The following is an 18997-nucleotide window of genomic DNA, read 5'->3' as shown; positions in this document are numbered from 1 at the left end:
CACCCAAAGCGACTTACACATGTCAATGAAATTAAAGGGCAAGGCCACATTGGTGGACACCAGGGCTTGAACCCCCAACTTTATGGGTTACTGCATGTTAACCCGGCTCCCTATCCACTACACTACCTCTGCCCAGTGGTATTACAACAATCAATTCAAAAATATAATATAGATATGCGTGTTTACTATGAAAAAAACATTTTTAACTCTTGCATAGTTGTAGGGGATTCTGTCTGGGCCAAGGTAGTGTAGTGGATAAGGAGCTGGACTAGTATGCAGTAGCCTGAAAAGTTGGGGGTTCGATTCCCGGCTTTCACTGTTATGTCAATGGCCTTCAATTTAATTGACATGTGTATGTTGCTTGTCTGCTAAATGAATGAATGTGTGTCAGACACCAAACAGGACGAGGACCACAAAAGAGTCACGTTCAAAAGTTTATTTAAGGGTTGGGGGTTAAGGGGGTTTCAGGGGTTCCGGGGTACAGGAGTTCCAAGAGTCTGCGTGTGTGTGTTCCCCCAGTAGCCGAACCGCGATGGCAGGAGCTGGATGATCCGGGAAGTCCGGGGCTGGAGAACACAGAAGTAGTCGAAATGGTCCGGGATCACAGGCAAAGAGTCAGAGGCGTTTTCCAAAACAGGCAGGTAACTGGTGCTGGTTGCAGACAATCTGACAAGTGTGGACTGAAAAGCAAGGCTTTATATACAGGGCATGATGAGTGGTGAATGCAGTGCAGCTGGTAGGTAACGAGGGTGAGGCAGAGCAGAGCAGGAACAGGTGGAGGTCATCAGACTTCAATCAGCGGGTGTTACCAGGCAGAGAGAGAGCTCATGACAATGTGAATGCAATCTTTACAACTCATTTGAAAATGTGTTGCAAGGCATAGAAAGTCCTCACTTTAGATAAGCTCACAAAATATCATTAACTAACCACTTGTAACTTCTGAGTTAATCATGAATTATAGTATTAGGAAGTGGTTTATAAAATATGTATCCTCACCCTAACTAATCATTAGTGCATGTGTATGTAACAAGTGTTAAATAATGGAAATATTACTTCATCAACAAAATATTATTGCATAATTTATTAAGTATTAACAATAATTCATGAACATATTTTAGATATAGGCTTATTTACTATGAACAAACCATTCATAACTGTGTGTACAAATACTTTATTTATGAGAATTAACATAGGAACAATGCTTTACAAATAATGAACAAAGCATTTTGTAATAGTTTGCAACTGGTTTATAATAAGAAAATGATTTCATTTATAAGTGGTTGTTTCATTACTTATTAAGTATAAATCATGTACTTACAAACATATTTTTTGGATAGGCTTATTTACTATGAACAAACCATTTATAAATGTGTGAACAAATGCTTTACTGATGATAATTTATGTATGAACAGGAAATTACTAATGATGAACAAACCATTAGCTAATAAGTAACAAAGGCTTAATAAATGATGAATTGTGTGTAGTTATTATAAAGTGTTACCGTTTATCTGACCTTGCAACAGTAACAAGGATGCTGAACATGACAAACGGTGAAAACCAAAAGGAAAAAAAATTGCGTATCAATGGAGTAATGTGGACGCACATCGCATCTACTCTCAAACTGATACCGTGTTTGTGGACACGAATCGGACTTGACCCGAAAATCTGGACCAAAATTGTTGCGGCCTAGTGTAGATATAGCCACCCATGCAGAGTCTCAGCCACCCATGCAGCTCAACCCCATTCACTGGCACGCTGTGCACGCTGGGTAGGAAATGTGTGCTCCAACAAGGAGCACACATTTTCCACACAGGCACAAGGAGCCGCTCCCTGATAAGAGCTCCATCACACCTTTGTGTGCTGAGCTTAGGAGTTGAGCCCATGTCTGACACAGCCTCCAGCAAGACAGGAGTCAAACACACAAGCAGACATACACACACACACACACACACACACACTCTCTCTCTCTCTCTCTCTCTCTCTCACTCTCTCTCTTTCACCCACACACACACAAATGCTATGCAGTGCTCCTATGGCTGTCTGTTCATTGGTGTGGCTAATCAGTAAACAATTCATGAGGCCTCAGTTGTTCATGTGGAAGAATGGATGTATCAAGTTGACATGGAGAAGAGAGACTGAGAGGAGAAGAGAAAGGGAGGCATACAGAGACTCCTGCCCAGAAAACCTGCTCACAGTGACTACACTCCACATCCAACCCCAATTACATATACTATACTATTGCAAAAAACTATATATAAATATAATTACCACTGTATGGTTTATCAATATCAGTTTTAACATTTAATTTTCTTCATCTAATCTCCTCTGGTAACACTGATAACATAGACAACTCTGTGTTTTCTTGAGCACCCATCCGTACACCAAGGTACTCATTTGCATTCAGTGCTGTGTTCTTTTAAGCCTCGTCTTCAGCAGTTTGTTAACCTTAAATAAATCCTAATGAAATCTGTCTGGGATTCCGGAATCATAAATAAGGATTAGCGTGTGTGTAAAATGTGCGCCCCAGGCTGTCGCTACGAGGCCATGGCATATCCGTTTACACTCCTCCACAAAGCAGAGATAGCAAACGACGAGAGCGCCATTTGACTGGCAAATGGCCCCGATGGGCACAGGGGAAAGAGCCCGTGTGGACAGGAAGTCTCCAGTTCAGTGTTTTATGCTGGAGATTATGAATATTACTAACTTGCCATCAGCCAAATAACAATTTCTCACCATATTTAAGCAACTATAACAACAAAATAATGCTAATTAGCTCCTTGTTGTCAGGAAGGCAGTTAAAGTACAATTAGTTGCAGTAGCAGTGGAAGTTGCAATAGTGGAAGTAATATTTCAATATGATTTCACATTGATAATGAGGGATTTTATTCACCTCACTCATTTTTATTCACCTCACTCAACACAACTGCAGTTAATCCAGCCATTCTACTTTAAATAAATGTGAAAGCAGAGAGGCAGTGTATAGTGTGTTGAGACCCAGCCATCAGGCTGACACCTGGGGCCCATATTCGGCCATTTGCTCTTGTGGTGTTTCTCTGTGGCCACAATGGCCACTAAAGGCCATAAAGGCCATGGCTAAGGGGCGTGGAGGGCCCGAGAATGACATGCTTTAGACCAACACATAAAAACACCTTTCTCTGCTCTCCCTTTTCTCAACACAACCCCATACTCATTCAGTTAGTTCAAGTACAATCATAGCTTTTCAGTTGCAAATCAAACCAGGTTAGAACAGCGGCAGAAAAGCAGGCCTACTGAAGGAAGAAAACAGGGGGGGACTCCTGCCCCCGCCTCACCCTCCCAGCCCATTAGAAGCAGGACATATGTAGCTAAATTACAAGGACCCAAGGGGGATGCAAATGGGCCAGACCTCCCTCCAGAATCACCTTCTGCTTAATCATGCAAAACCTGGCTTTCTGATAAGCTCTGTCAAGTAAAAAGAAAAAAGAAAGGGAAAAACATTTAGAAAAGAGACAAAATGAATATGACTCTGTATGAATGCCTCTGTTCTTTAAGAAGGCCATTAAGTATTATTCTTAAAAGACCTTCCACTGCTCCCCACTCCATTATTAATTAAAATAGAGCTCCAAATGCTTAGGCACTAGAGTGGAATTAGAAAGGCTTCCCACTTCCTGTGGGAGTGTGGAAGAAGCATAGTCAGATGTTAACACGCTTCTCTATCTGCCCACATGTCCGCGCGAGACAACATGGCTGCCCTATTCAAGCAATTCCACTCCAGATACAGAAATAGAGCATGAAGCACTTGCTTTTCGGCAAAATAATATACATGCAGATAAATAAAGGATCAAGGCTCAAAGCAAGTTAATATACCAGAGTGCATCAAGCCATCAACATAGTGTGAATATTACAAAGTAACAGCTAAGAGCTATAAGAGTACAAGCAGTGACCATTCTTTTGCTTTCCACACACATGCCCTACCATACACACTCATGTTGCCCAACTTGCCATACCTAATGCTCTCACAACTCTCCAAAAGCCAGAGGAACCTTGTCTGGTGCTTGAAGCAGGATTCAATCAATAATGTTTCCCCATCATGTTGCCATTAAATGACTTTAATGCATTTCGCTCATTTGGCTGACATATTAATGGAAGGAAATGAGGCATTAACCTACAGGATAATCTAAATCTCCCCTGCCTGCCTGTCTGCCTCACTCACTAGGCCTTTCAGATGCCGGTGGATGCTCACTGAGTAATTGACCTTTCTTTTTGGCCACTCCAGTGAACACACTCTCTCTCTCTCTCTCCTCATGGACCACCCAGTCTGCTGTCTATCAGGACCTCCTCCAGCTGTTTCAGGGCCAGAGTCTGTTTGTGCTACTTTGTTTCCGTTTGACAGAGGTCCCTGGAAGCCAGCGCTCTCACTCTCCAAGCTCCCCATGGCCGTCCCATTCGCTCACTCTTTCACTCTTCCTCCTATTGCTCTCTCCCCCTTTTGTGTTTGGTGCAGGTGTCCTACCCAGGAAGAGGCTCAGGGCCAACTTGCTATGCTGTCCCCCGAGGATGCCATTCAGTTGGATCCAGGCTCACGCAGCAACCTGTGACACTCAAGCCCTTATTCACAAGTTTCATGCATGCGCGCACACACTCACACACACACACACACACACACATACACCAGTCGGAGCAGAGATAAGATCCTGATTGCTTTGTTTAAACTAGTATAAGACAGTATAATCGAACATATAACAGTGTAGATCATATAATATGTGTGTTTCTTCACAGAAAAGACCAATCAAAACCTTTAAAAACAGAATTACCGGTACATATCATTTTGCAGAGTGGTACAATGACAGGGAAGGGCTCAGGAAATAAAGGTAAAATAAGAACGGGACACAATGGCTCTCCTTTAAAGTGTAGTAGGATTTACTGGACTTGCGTCCTTTTCACTGGACCTGGCTATTGCTGGACATATCCTAGAATCTAACATAGACAACACTGGTCTCCACTCTACTCGTCCGATGATTTGTGTCCATGTACCTCCATGTCCATGCTTCTTTGGGATGATCACAGCTAAATGTAATCTAAAGACACTGAGCACTGAGCTAGTGTCACCCCCATCCTGGGTAATAAGCACACCACAATGATATCATATTAACAAAGTTATAGAAACATCACAAACCATAAACCATCATAAATTAACAGAATGAGTTTTAAGTGGTAGAGCGACTTCCTTACATCAACTCACCAAACAACACACACAAAAAAAGTTGGGACATAAAAATGGGAATAAAAATACAATTTTACTATTTTATGAAAAAATACATGTTCATTTTGAATTTGACACCAGCAACAACATGCTGGAAATGTTGTGTAAAGGTAAAGACAACAATAAGAGGAATATTTCACAACTAATTAGGGCAACATGGCACCATGATTGGGTATAAAAATAGCATCACGTTTTAGAAGTAAAGATGTAGAGGTATTCATCACTCTGTGTAAACCTGTGTGGACAAATGATGAAACAATATAATTATAATACTTCTTTACATGAAATTACAAGCTATTTGGGGATTTCATCATCTACAGTACATAATAGCATTAAAATATACAGAGAATCCAGAGATATCTTTGCAAACAAGGGAAAAACAATATTGGATATATTGGATGGTGGTGGTCTTTTGGACCTCAGATGGCACTGCATTAAAACCAGACCTGTTTCTGTAAAGAAAATCACTCTATGGGCTCAGGAAAACTTCCAATAATCATTGTCTACGAGCACAATTTGATACTCAATTCATAAATGCTAGTGTAAGCTTCACCATGCAAAAGAATAAATTGTATTTAGACATGATACAGAAATGCCACTGTGTTATCTTGGCCTGAGCTCATTCAAAATGGACTGAGGTAAAGTGGTTAGATCCTGTGGTTAGACCAACCAAAATGTGTAATTCCTTTTAGATATCATGGACTCCTCTGGGCTAAAGAGGAGAGGGACAATCCAACTATCCAACTTGTTATCGTGTTCAGTTTTGAACTGAAGCATCCCAGCATCTATGACAGTGTGGAGGTGCATTAGTGCCTACGGCATGAGCACGTACAGAGGTGTTGAGCAACATATGCTGCCATCTAGACAATGTTTTTTTCAGGCAAGACCTTTAATACTTCAGGAAAACAAATGCCAAATTAATTCTGCACATATTTAAACAGCATTTCTCCAGAGTCAGAGTCCAGGTACTGAAATGGCCTGTCTGCAGTCCAGACCTGTCAAATTGTGTGCATCATGGAATGAAAAACATGGTTAAGAAGACCCCAGACTGTTGAGGATCTGAAATCCTATATCAGGCAGGAATAGGGCAACATTTGATTCTCAAAATTCTAGCAGCTTGTGTCCTCAGTTCCTAAACATTTACAGAATGTTCTTAAATTAAGAGGTGAAGCAGCACAGTGGTAAACATACTCGTCCCAACTTTTTGAAACATGTTGCTAGCATCAAATTCAAAATGAATATATATGAATATATATATGCAACTAAATACGGGTTTATGAGATTATCACATTCTGTTGTTATTTGCATTTTTCAAGTTATTTGAACTTTTTCTGTGTTGGGGTTGTTAAACATTTCCATTAAAAAATATATAGAAAAACACCCATAAAGAAATGAAAACATCAGGTTCAGCTCATTAAAGAATCTGAATATATTGCAGTGTATATCTCTTTTATCTGAAATTGAAAACCTTCAAACATATTTCATTATTTTAATCTGTTTTCAGCATTACTTAACTAATTATTGGTCCTTGTAATTCTGTCAGGCCTATTTTCTTAATACTACATGCTGTATTGAACATTTCAGATTTCAGAGCTAATCATAATAATAATGTTTAATTATCTGATGAGTTCTTGAAGTGAGTTCAAATGGGGATTCAAAGGATGTAGTGCTTGGCTGGGACTGATTGTTCAATCATAGCACATCTGCAATAGTGTTGCATCAAAAAAGTCTGCATCAATAAGAGAGACCTCAGTAGAAATATTATTAGGAAAAATGACTTCTGTCTATTGTGAAGAGATAGGCCTTGAAATACAATTTCCATTTACTTTTTAAAATTATGTTTACTATGAGTATCACACTGAAACAAAATGTCACAAATTTGCCTTCCCATAAAGACCAGTTTGGATTAAGATGCTATTCAAAATCAAGTAGGACATGCAGATTATCATTTATTTTCATCATTAACAATTATTTTGAAGACAAAACAATATAGATACACTGGCATTGTTAGCATCTTGCTCTACCATGGCAATACAAGATGAGCATGTAAAAGTATGAGATGGCTTTTAGGGGTGATGAGTGACTCTGATAAATTGTTTTGTTTTCGTTCTTAAAGGGTTATTCCACCATTTGGGGAATTACACTCATTTCCCACCTCCCCTTGAGGTAAACAATTGATTTTTACCTTTCTCAAGTTCATCCAGCCATAAAATAAAAAAAGGCAAAAAATGTCCCTCAGCATTCTGGCACCTCTTTTATCAGAATGCCTACACTTCTGGTTATCATCAGGAAGGAAACGTGAGAAACTACTTCCATCTACATATACTCAACATTCCCATCATGTAAAACCAACTATATCAACAATCTACCTGTCATAAAAGCAGTAAAAAGAGTAACCATACAGAAAAAGATTAAAAGGTGACAGTACCATATGTTTGAATAAGAAAAAGTCTTGCAAGTGACCATGCCATAAAAAAACACTCAAGGTCAGTCAACACATCTTTATGGCTTTTCTATCTTTTCTTCATCCTCCTGAAATAGACTCCCTTTGATGCTATTGGTGTTTACTTATGGAAGTCTACCTGATGCAATTACTCAAGAGTACATTTCGTCTGGGCAGAGGGAATTCTGAACTCCCAGAGTCCAATTATAAGTGGTGGTGGTAGACTGGGCCTCAGTCATCTCCACTGGGGGTAAGTCGTAAAATAAAATGTGTTTGTGATTCCGACTGGTCCCCGTAGGCTGAAGGGCGCAGAGGCAACGAGAGGGGGAAGGGTTAACACCACTTTAATGAGACGAGTTGCACGATTTAAATTTCAACAGTCATCTAATGCCACTATAACCCCGTGTGCTCGACAAATGCTTTTTTTTTTTCAAAAATCCCCTTTGTTCCAATTTTAATCTCCATTCTCTCTTGTTATACTGTCTTTTTTATTAGTGTTAATATTAAAACATGCTAGAGGAGGATCACATGTGCCTCACTCTCATTGCTGGGCCTCCTCTCACACACACACACACACACACACACACACAACTAATCCCCCAGTCAGCTCAAGCTTTTCTTCCTGCTAATTGCCATCTTGCTGTATCGTCTCAGAGCACGGCCCTGCAGACAGATGCTCCTTCTGAGCTTTGAATATTAAATGTGTTGTTCAAAGCAACAGTTTGCCTTCTTATTTATTACTAAATCAGACAAAACTATTTAATTATTTAGAGTTAGTGGAATTTAGTGTAACAATTAACATTGCTGTCAATTTTCACTTTATGAAAAAGGACAAAAGCTTGCTTAAAGGAAATGCTGTGTAACATTTTCCATTTTCATTTAAATCTTAACAGAATCATGTGTATTTTGCAAATAACTATCTGTAAATAGGTTACACTTTCATTTGGCCTTCAAACCCCCTCCTCCTTCTCCCACACACACAGGCACACACATCAACCTGAATTACGCATTCTGTTCTGCCTCAGCCACCAATTAGCTCTATTAAAGCTGAAGGGTTTAATCAGTCTTTGCCTTGCACCCCACACACAAGCTCTCCCTCATAATAAACAGGAAAAGTCCAGAATGGTGTTGCTCTTCCCCCATGTTGGTCAGCTGGAGACAAACACCTACTGTACCTACACTAAGGCAGCTCATATTGTGAACTGAATTATAATGAAATAAATATAGGCCTAATGCAATTTAGTGACATGCTGTAGCAAGCCAGCAGAAGAAGAAATTCTGCAACAACCGAAGAACGAGAGAACTCAGGTGTGATCATAGCTACAAAGCCTATTACGCATGCTCTTTTAATTTTACGCTAGATGTCAGGTTACTTAATTACTATTAATATTATATTCACTTGTTATTGTATGTATTTTCATTTCTATCTTTTTATGTTTATCTATGTTTTTTAATGTTTATCTTTATCTTTGTTGTTTGGTCATGTCATGTTTGTTATTCTCTTTCTTTTGGAGCACATTGGGTCTGAAATGTGTTATATAAGTAAAGTTGACTTTACTTGACTTCACTTGGTTCAAAAATCCACAACATAAAGATGAAACTACAGGTCCTCTTGTGGGGCAAACTTTTATAGAGGCCTGTAACTTTCCGTCATAGCAGTTGAATGTGTTTGTCTGATTGGAGGCTTGTCAGAATAGGCCAACAATTCAAGATTTACGCCTACGTGATATCATCACCCATTTTCAATTAAATAATTATATATGATCCGTTTCCTTCATAGGTTAAGTTCAGGACTTTCATCATAACCATGAGCTACATAAATCTATATGAAGCAGCTCTGTCCAGGTGGCGATTATTACTTTCACCTTAATTTATGCACGACTGTGAAGAAGGTAGGTGGCTTGATGAAGACCTGGGGAAAATTTAGGGGAAAAGACCGACTGTTGGGCTACTCAACGACTGCACACGACCAGTGCAGTGGACGAAATGGAAGACAGAAGCATATCCCATGAAGCACCTCATAGCCTACTATCTAGTCAAACTTTCAGTGACATATGATGAACATGCAAATATAGCTTAATGCTACAGCTCTGCATAGTCTACTTCCTGCTCCGAGCGGTTACAATGCTTTCTGAGAACTCTGTCAGCGGTCCTCTCCAGACATCCTCCCCCACACGGATGCTAACATGCAGAAGTGCGAAAGTGAGCCGACACACTTTTTTAGCATATCAGTGACAAACGAAGAGTTACACTGCAGCCTAAAGTCGTCATTTTTGGTGGTAAAATCAAATGAACAGTTTCATTTGAAGTCACAGTTCACCAAAATGCTCTCACAGAATGCGACCACCATTTCCAGTTTTCAATGTATTTCCAAAACCTCTCTTCAAAACAATGTATTCAAGTCTAGGTTAAGTGTACATCAAACAAATAGGTTGCAACATTACAAAGTGTGACTGGTGTTGGACTAACTTGGCCAAATAGGCCTAAGTCAAGGGAATGTTTGAGGAGGAAAAGGACGTAGCCTAATTTACACCACAGACACGAGTCACAAATAGAAGAACTGAAATAGAGAAGTGTTACACAAAACACCGTGAGATGTTACATATTAGCCTACCATGATGGACTGCAATAAATTAGGCTGCGTCAACGTAGCCCATAAAGGTATGGCTGTCCGAAGTCTGCTTTTTCCAACAAATAGAATGTGTGCTCTTGACGACAGCATGCAAAAGAGACTTGCAGAGGGCGCTCTGCCGGTTGTGTTTTATATCCATATGAAATAGCGAAGTCGGTCCGAAAAACATATTCAGCACTTAATTATGTCTAATGATATTTGAAGCATTTTCTTTCCAATGGAAACAAGAGCTCATAAGTGCCAAATATGAGGGGAACGCGCACCGGTTCTCCTAAACTCCTGCTTATTCAGTTCCTGGCTGGAACAACTATTTACCACGGTCCCTTCACCACGGCAGTCCTTTTAAAGTTAGCGCTGAGCATGGTGTTGCTTGTGATAGGCTGAGGCTGAGGAAGAAAGGAGCTTGCCTTGTTCAGATTAGCAGTGCCGCTGGAGAGTTCACTCATCGTTTGCTAGCTCCAGCCAAAACGTGACCGCGAGCGTTTTTTATTTTATTTATTCTGTTCCAACATGTTATGCTTTTTGAGCAAGATGTAGCTAACGTCAGAACATGAACATTCACTCAAAATACATGAGTTTTTTCAGAGGGTCGGGCATGCGTAAGGACGTGGTCGTCTTCTACAGATGGAAGTTATTGTTGTGAATTGTTTATGATTAGGCTATGCTATGGCGAAGTAACATTTTATTTCGCTTTTCTGCGTTCTTCGTGGACAAGTGGTTTGGAATTTATTGACTAGCCTACATGTACTGGCCTACAAGCCCTAGAAAGGACAACTGAAGAGTGGATTCGGTCTATCAAGCGACGAGCTAACTACGGACCGGGGATTTAAATCGTTTTGGCTTGCCCCAGGAAAAAAAAAGAGAGGGAAAGAAATTCATGTGGCAATTCTCTCTTTAGCGAAAACGGTTGTATCGCAGAATGAGCAAAGAAAGACCTAAAAGGAATATCATCCAAAAGAGATACGTAAGTTGGTTTTCTTCATCATTTGATCATGAGAGGAATGTGGGTAATGACCTTTTCAAGTTGGTACATCCGATATGCTTGTTTAGATGGAAATGCATAAACTTTCATCACGGGCTTCTCGGGTGACGAGGTTGATTTAAAGAACAATCGATAGATTAAATGAGGTTTTATGTCTCCAAAAATACTCGACTGTTTTGCTTGTCATAACTTAACTGCGTTTTAATAGGCATTGATTTTTATTTGGTGCCTGCTTCGCTTGGTTTACTGTAGCTTGAGCTACATCAGATCTAATTTATTTGATTTGGTTGGTTGCCATCTTCATCTAATGTCGGATTGATCAGTGGCTCTGTGAAACACTGCAATTTCGCCGTTCTGATCATTGATTGTTAAACGTAATTCCTGTTGCTATCCAATAGTTATCGGAACGGCTTTGTTTGTTCTTCATGCTCGAGTATTCAAAGCGGGGAGGACAGCCATATCGCCCATGGCTCTGCTCAGGGATATATTCCTCTAGACTGAATCGTCTTTTATAAACTGTCCAGATGTCACATGCGTATGCTACTCGGACACCCCATTTACAATGTTAGCTACATTGTTACAAAATTATTGACTAAGCTGCTTGATAATTTGTTGGTCCCCGAATAGGATAGCCTACTGCATATTTTCCAAAATCATCCGCTGGAGTATAGTGCGTGGACAAGAGCTCTTAAATTTTCTCAGAGAAATGAGCTGGATGAGGGGTCCCACAATTCAACGTTTTCCTCTAATCTCCTTGAAATAGTTGCGCCGTGCATTTTAGATTAAACCGTTTTACAGTCGTGTGACTGTTGATAAATTAAGGGTACGAATGTTTTCTCCATGTCTCTGAGTGCGTTTGACCTCTGAGCGAATGGAAGATATTGCAGCAGTGGAAGCGAGACATAATTCAGAGTTCCGCGATCGGCTGTTACTCCTGTCCGACTTCAGGCGCCGGGTGTCTGAGCAGTTAATCTTTTAAGCACGTGAAAGCTTCACAATACTGAATACTTGCTTCGTTTGCCTTGAATGAAGCGCAAGGTTGTTTTTGGATGGAACGGGAGGCAGAATTTCAGTCGCATTGCAGAGGTGCATGTGAGAAAGAGCAGCGACCATTTTAGTGTCGCGGCCGGCGAATTTGTGTAAACAGGATTTTTGAGCACAGTGGTCATTCCTCTTAATGCAGTTCACAGTGCTGACTTTAATGTGCAAGTAGCTTAATAGAACACACTATAAGGTAGCCTAGGCCTATAAAACAATCATATGTGCAGGCTTAGCCTACTTACACATAAGCGAGACAGCTGAACCGAATTAGAACATTTAACCCTGAAAACACTGGAAGTCTTTAGAGAAGAATGTTTTGTAGGCTATTTGTCTTAGCTGATGTGCAGTGCAGCTAACATGAATGACCAGTAAGTGCGTTTTAAAAGAACCATTATATCTCCACCAGCAGTTTAAAGCAGATTGTGGGAGGAACTGGGAGGCCCTTGTCTTGAAAGGGTTACCTCGAGCAGTAGATTTTTTTGGCTGCTGCAGAAAGCGATCACGTGCTCTCCATGAAGTTTTTTCCCCTGCAAAGTTTTTATCAAATCAAATGGGATAACAGCGTTTTGTTTCTAGACTCTTCGCTTCAAGGGGCTGGTTCATAGACATAGTTTACATTTTAACGATCAACAGGTTGAGATTATAGAAGGATAGGCTCAATCTTTTCGTTATGCATTACGTCACATGTATGTTTGCTCATGGCAAACTGGAAAGAGTTCAGAATCACCCTTGCCTGTAGGCTATTCAGGATCGTCCACATTTCTTACAGTATTCTCGAAAAACTGTCTATTTAGTGAAGTGAATACTACTTGAAAGGAACAATCGTCATTAAACACGTGCTTGTTGTTTTTGACAAATTCCTAGGGCATTAAGTGAACACTTAAATTCAATGTAGGCCTATAGCAAAACGGGAGTGAACCTGGGGGTGCTTTTGTGCTTAATGTAGCCTAGATATTCGATCAGTGTGTATGCAGTGGTCGCATTAGTGCAATGCTGTTTTCCTTGTGTCTCCAGCCATAAAGTTGAAATGATGTTTGAAACTGAAGCAGAAGTGTGTGTGTGTGTGGTAGCTAAAGACCCCTGCATTGGTTTATGTGCATGTGGCAGTGTATGTATTGATGTTGCCAGAATGTGTAGAGTTCTGTACAAGTATTGCATTGTGTGTAATGTGGTTGAGCCTATTACATCTGCTCAGTTTTGGCAGCTATGGGTGAAATCTGGTCAGGATGAAACCAGGGTACAACAAAAACAACCAGGAGGGATCCTCCCCTGGGCCTCTCCTCCCCACCCCCCAAACAATGCCCCCCACCCTGAAGCAGAACTCTTGCCTCCTCTGATTTAACCTCCCCTTAATTAACGTAAGTCAATTATACATGCTTGGCTTAACCATTTCCCTTGAAACACCAGTGCAAGTTGTTTTTGTCTCCCATTCTCTTGTCACCCCCCATCCCTCATATGTACTCTGGGTTATTAAATGAGAGTATCTGCTAAAAATGTCAATAAAGGTTAATAAGAGGCTAACCATTCCTAGCAAGCGGTGTAAAATTTCCTTGACAGGATCTCAGGTCCATGGTAATGGTTTGGACTTGGACTTGGTTTCTCTGATGCTGCCTGCATGTCCTACACACATTCACAGACAGACTGAGGCGAGGCCTGGAATTATGAGCAAAAGATATTTCCAGTAGATAGCAGCTGGTGTAAATATGAAGATGGACATGTGAGTAATGAATGCAGCAGAGATTTTTTCCCCCTGTTCTCACTTGTTCATTGACGAGAGCCAAAAGGTGGAAAGGAGGTCCATTTGTGCTCAGTAGTTATTCTGTTATTCTTCTTTCATTCTTTCATTCCTAGTTTTTTTTCTGTCTTTTTTCACCTGACTGTTTCTCTTACACATATTTTTCTCTGTCTTTATCTTTCTCTTTCTCTCTCTCTCTCTCTCTCTCTCCCTCTCCTCTCTCTCTCTCTCTCTGGCCCAGCTGGCTGGGCTCCTGTGTTGGGCTTGTGTGGTAGGCGCAGCACAGCTGCAGCAGGGGCCTTTACAAATGTAAAGGAGCTGTCAGTGTGTGTTTCATCAGGGCTGAGTTGCAACTGCAGAGCTCCAGTGTGTGTCCGCCGCTCTTAAAGAGGAAACAAAAATGGGGCCAGAGCCTACACCCCCCCCCAACAACACACACACACACACACACACACACACACACACTTTCACTCACATGAACCTCCCCAGAGAAAATGCCAGACTGCAGCTCCTTTCTCCCGGTGGACCCAGGGAGCACATTTCTATTGTAAAGCTGTGTGTGTGTGTGTGTGTGGGGTTCACTTCAGTGCACTTCATTTTATTCTGTGTACCATTACAAATGTTTTCTTTATATGGAATCATTTTTCAAAAAACATGGAAACCACACATCCTTAGGGATTACTGTTGCAACAGTCCACAAGTGGTTTGTAACAAAGCCATCTCTAGTGTCCTAAAGACATCAGGATTTATCAATCACATTTTCTTGAGTTGTGGAGTTATGGGTTTTGCTGTAAAGTTATGAGTTTGTCAAAAGGAGTGGTCCAAAACAGCTCTACAGAAGCTGGGCCACATAGTGCTGCTAATACAAGCTGGAATGGAAGACATAACTACATTTGCATGCACACTTGTAGTGTTTTTGGTTCAGAATATCTGTTTTACTTTTTTACTTGCTAGGTTTTTTTTCTGTGAGATGTTGAATCTGATTCCAAGTGGTCTACTCTATAGTACAACCATTGGTATACTCAGTGCAGTCAGATCAGCTGGAGTGTAGCTTACAGTCGGACCAGAGGACAGCTTTCAAATCAATTCTTTTTCTTTAGCAGTCTCTATGATGAAAGAGAAACTTTTATATCTCTGTCTGTGTGTTATGTTGTGTTTGTGTCTGAGAGTAGCCAGCTGCCAGCAAATGATGTTCCGCTTTACAGCATCATTACAGGAGCTCGTCTAACTGCCGAGTCCAATTTGGGGCCCGGAGGAAATCCAGTCAGGCAATCCCCATGGACAGCTCCCTGGGCCTGTCTCAGACTCTCACTCACTTCCATTCGCACTCTGTGCCTGACTCCTCATCCAGCAGACACTGTAGATACAGTGTTTACAAATGGAACTGTGTCTCTCATGCTATCAACTGCACTGGCATTTCCCTCATCACTGTGGGCTGTTGTTATTCCTTAACTGTTGCATCACAGGGCTGCACCTTATGCAATGTTATCTCTCTGCTGGGTAAAATCATGTACACACACACACACACACACACACACACACACACACACACACTCACGCCAGTGCACAGGTCCTATCTGTGTGTGAGGACATGCTGCTGAACCGTGCCAAGGGAAGAGCAACACACACAGAGTTCCACACACGTTCACCTGTGCGTACCCACACACTCTCACCCACACATGCACCAAACAGCAGTTTGCTCCCATGACATGCTGCGGGTGCAGCCAGCACTTTGAAGTGAGGTGGAATGGGTTCAGTGCTGAGGGAAGGAATCTTTTTTTTTTTCTCTTCTCTTTCCTCTCCCTTCTGCTGTGTAATGACCAGAGATAAGGCCGTGTGTGTGTGTGTGTGTGTGTGTGTGTGTGGGCGAGGTGAGGGGAAGTGTGTCAAAGGCTGTGGTCTTGGTGGAACATGTATGCGAGTGGTTTGGTTGACTTTTTGTCATGTCTGTGTTAGTCCAGGGGGGTAGTTATAGAACGTATAATTAGACAAAGGCTGTTGGCTTGTGTATTTGTAATATTTTGCAATGTTCTGTGATGAGCACAAAAATAAAGCTGTTTGACCCAAGGTTATTTGTAATTCACTGTAAAAGGGGAAAAAAAACATTTTGTGTGTGTGGTATACCCCTTCTGAGCTGTTACTAGGGACAGCCTGTAATCATATTGTTCTTACAGAATTGTGCACTTAGGTGCAGTTACACCAGCGTGAGGGATCCTATTCTGGTCCCATCATGCATCCTTTCCCCTGCCCCTCCCCCACATCTCAAGCTGGCCTGTAGTCTTCTCACAACATGTGCCTTCCTAGGACTGTCGCTTCTCAGTACTGTACAGCTAAATGCTCAACTTCAGAAAGTGCTACGGGAGTAGTCATTAGCACATTTTAGCGCAGCGTAACCAGGCAAGACAGGCGTAAGCACACCAAGAGAGAATGAACAGGATTAGCACCAATTGCCTTGTCATTTCTTTGTTGTTGAATATGCAGAGCTATTTTGAACTCCACCTTCATAACATGTCTGTTTTGAGATTATCCCAATTGCAGTACATTTAAACCTACCGTAATTCTCCCATGGTTGTGTCCAGGCATACGTTTTATACATGCCTGTGTCCTCAGGGCTACCTGACATTTGAAGCGGCTGCAGTCAGTTCTTGAATCTGAACTGAAGCATTGAGTCCATGCAATCAGTTAATCAAGAATGCTCTTTCTGTTCTACTCCTAACAAAAGAGAATTGAGAATGTGATTCAGTGTAAGGAGGGTGCCTCCCTTTCCCCAAGCATAACACAGCTGCTTAAAGTATTGTGTCGTTATTATTTTCTTTCACTTCCTCAGATCCGGTATTATCCTTCCTCTGCCATGTAGTCTTTTTCAGCCCTTGAGTGTTAAGCCCTGGGGATGAGCAGACATAATAGCAGGGATGGATCTATTGATCCCCATTACACAGCAAATGCAGCAGGGTGGTGCCTATTCGCTACATGCGTTTCAGATGTATTCTGCATCCATCACAGAACTCCATCTTCTCGTTTTCCTTTGATTACTTTAAATGTTAGTCCTCCACTATTGGCATTTTTAAGCATCACTTTAAGCATCCCTCCTGAAGCAATGTTTCTAAATGGTTGCTGCTGTATATGGCATTGCTTTGTAACATAAAAGACTACAGTCAGGCTAAAGTGAGTTTCCTATCATTCCATCTTGCGTGTGTGCAGTGTCATTCCATCTTGGGTGTGTGCAGCACAAACTGCCATTCATGAAGATCTAACTTTCGCTGTTGTCATTATTGCCTCTATGCAAACCCAGAGTGTGTCTGCCTCCTAATGCTGCGTGGCAGTTCCCTGTCTGCCCAGAGGTCTAATGAGGCCATGCTGCTTGCTGCCCGCGGCTGCACACAGGCGCTCAGCCATGGCACAGGATGGCTGCGCAAGAGGCTGTTTCCCTCCTTCACACGCCCATATGAGCCCAAGCATGCCAGGTCTGGTGTCCAGGTCAGCAGAGCCACCATGATGAGTGTGCAGAGGTTTGAGCACCTTGTGATGTCTCCTAAAGGAATGATTCCCATGCTCCTGTGTTTATCGCTTCCTTAAGAGGGGAGGAATACAGCGTACTGGAGACCACCTCATTCACTCAACGAGTCTAAGACTAGCCGATGCAGAACAAACCCCCCCACCCACCACCCTTTGTGTGTGTGTGTGTGTGTGTGTGTGTGTGTGTGTTTTATCTGTGCATTAATCATCTGTTTGGCTGTGGGTCAGGCTCCTGAGACATTTGTGCTTTTGGCCTGCTTAATTTTCTTAGCCCCCCCATCATTGTATTTTTTTTTTCTTTCAATTTTGTGTTTGGTTTGAGGCTGCCAAAGGAAACTCTGGAATCTTTCCCTGTGTGGATGTCATGCAGATGGAGCTCTGGCCCAGAGAACTCGTTTTGGCCTCTGTGAAGCATACACACACACACACACACACACACACACACACACACACACACACACACACACACACACACACACAGTTTCTGTCAGACTTCTCTGAATCTATGCACTGCCAATGAATGTTAACCTTAAATAGTCACGTTTCTTTATTGGCTCGAACAATGTCAGTAGTGCCTCTTTATGTGGTGTATATTACTTATTGGATCTTAATTGGCCATTTGCCTACTTTTTATACTTTTATTAATATAAGAGTATCTAATGACTGTGGGTATGGTGGTCAATGGGCTATGTAATTATGCAGTGGAGGAGAGTGGCAAAGAATAGTTGAGTTTATAGAAAGCCAGCTGGCTGTTTAACATCAGTCATTTCTCAGGTTGAGACAGGCTAGTAGCTGTAGGCAGTTAGCCTCAGGCATGCACTACGATGCATGAGGTGGGGGTGTGTTTGCATACATGGTTTTCATGCAAGATGGACACTTGAGCCCTTTTTCTGCAATATCTCATCTGCATGGCCAAGTCCATGTGCTTTCCCAAATCCACACAACAGCCCTGTAGAGTGTATGGTACACCCAAGGAAGAGACAAAGCTGTCAGTCTATCTAGGCCTAGTCCAGGACTCACAGTAGTACTAGTGAGAGCAGAGGACTAACTTAAAAGGATAGAAATAATATAATTAAGACCTGTCACCTTTGCAGTAGCAAGTGATGGACTAATCTATATGAAGGAAATTGAATTTTAATTAGCTTTTTCATTAGTGAGCTATAATCATACACACTCTGCACACGTTGACCCAAGGCCCACGGTTTTCTTTTAATTAACAAATTAAATTTAGGTATTCATGTGAAATTCAATAAACTGAGCTCTTGAATAGTCTGTGAAATTGAAAAATACAGACTAGACTGCAGACATTTGTAACACTGAAGATTTTCCCGTTTTGAAAGGTAAACATTATTTTCGAAACCTAAAGGCTAGGTTACCATAGAGACTAAAAGTGCTCTGTAAAGGCT

The 18997-nt window shown here is 41.4% G+C and overlaps 1 protein-coding gene across 1 annotated transcript in view; it reads left to right on the top strand.

Annotated features, from left to right (window-relative positions):
* Positions 1–10491: 10491 nt before the first annotated feature.
* The window catches only part of jarid2b (jumonji, AT rich interactive domain 2b), a 94555-nt gene continuing 86049 nt past the window's right edge, over positions 10492–18997 (top strand). The window contains 1 exon segment of the mRNA XM_048229361.1: positions 10492–11281. Within this exon segment, the coding sequence (XP_048085318.1) occupies positions 11237–11281 (45 nt within the window). The 5' untranslated portion in view covers positions 10492–11236.

The sequence above is a fragment of the Alosa alosa genome, chromosome 20 (assembly GCF_017589495.1).
Source record: "Alosa alosa isolate M-15738 ecotype Scorff River chromosome 20, AALO_Geno_1.1, whole genome shotgun sequence".
NCBI lineage: Eukaryota > Metazoa > Chordata > Actinopteri > Clupeiformes > Clupeidae > Alosa > Alosa alosa.
Note: the sequence above shows the minus strand (reverse complement) of the source record. Positions and strands in the feature narration are given on the sequence as shown.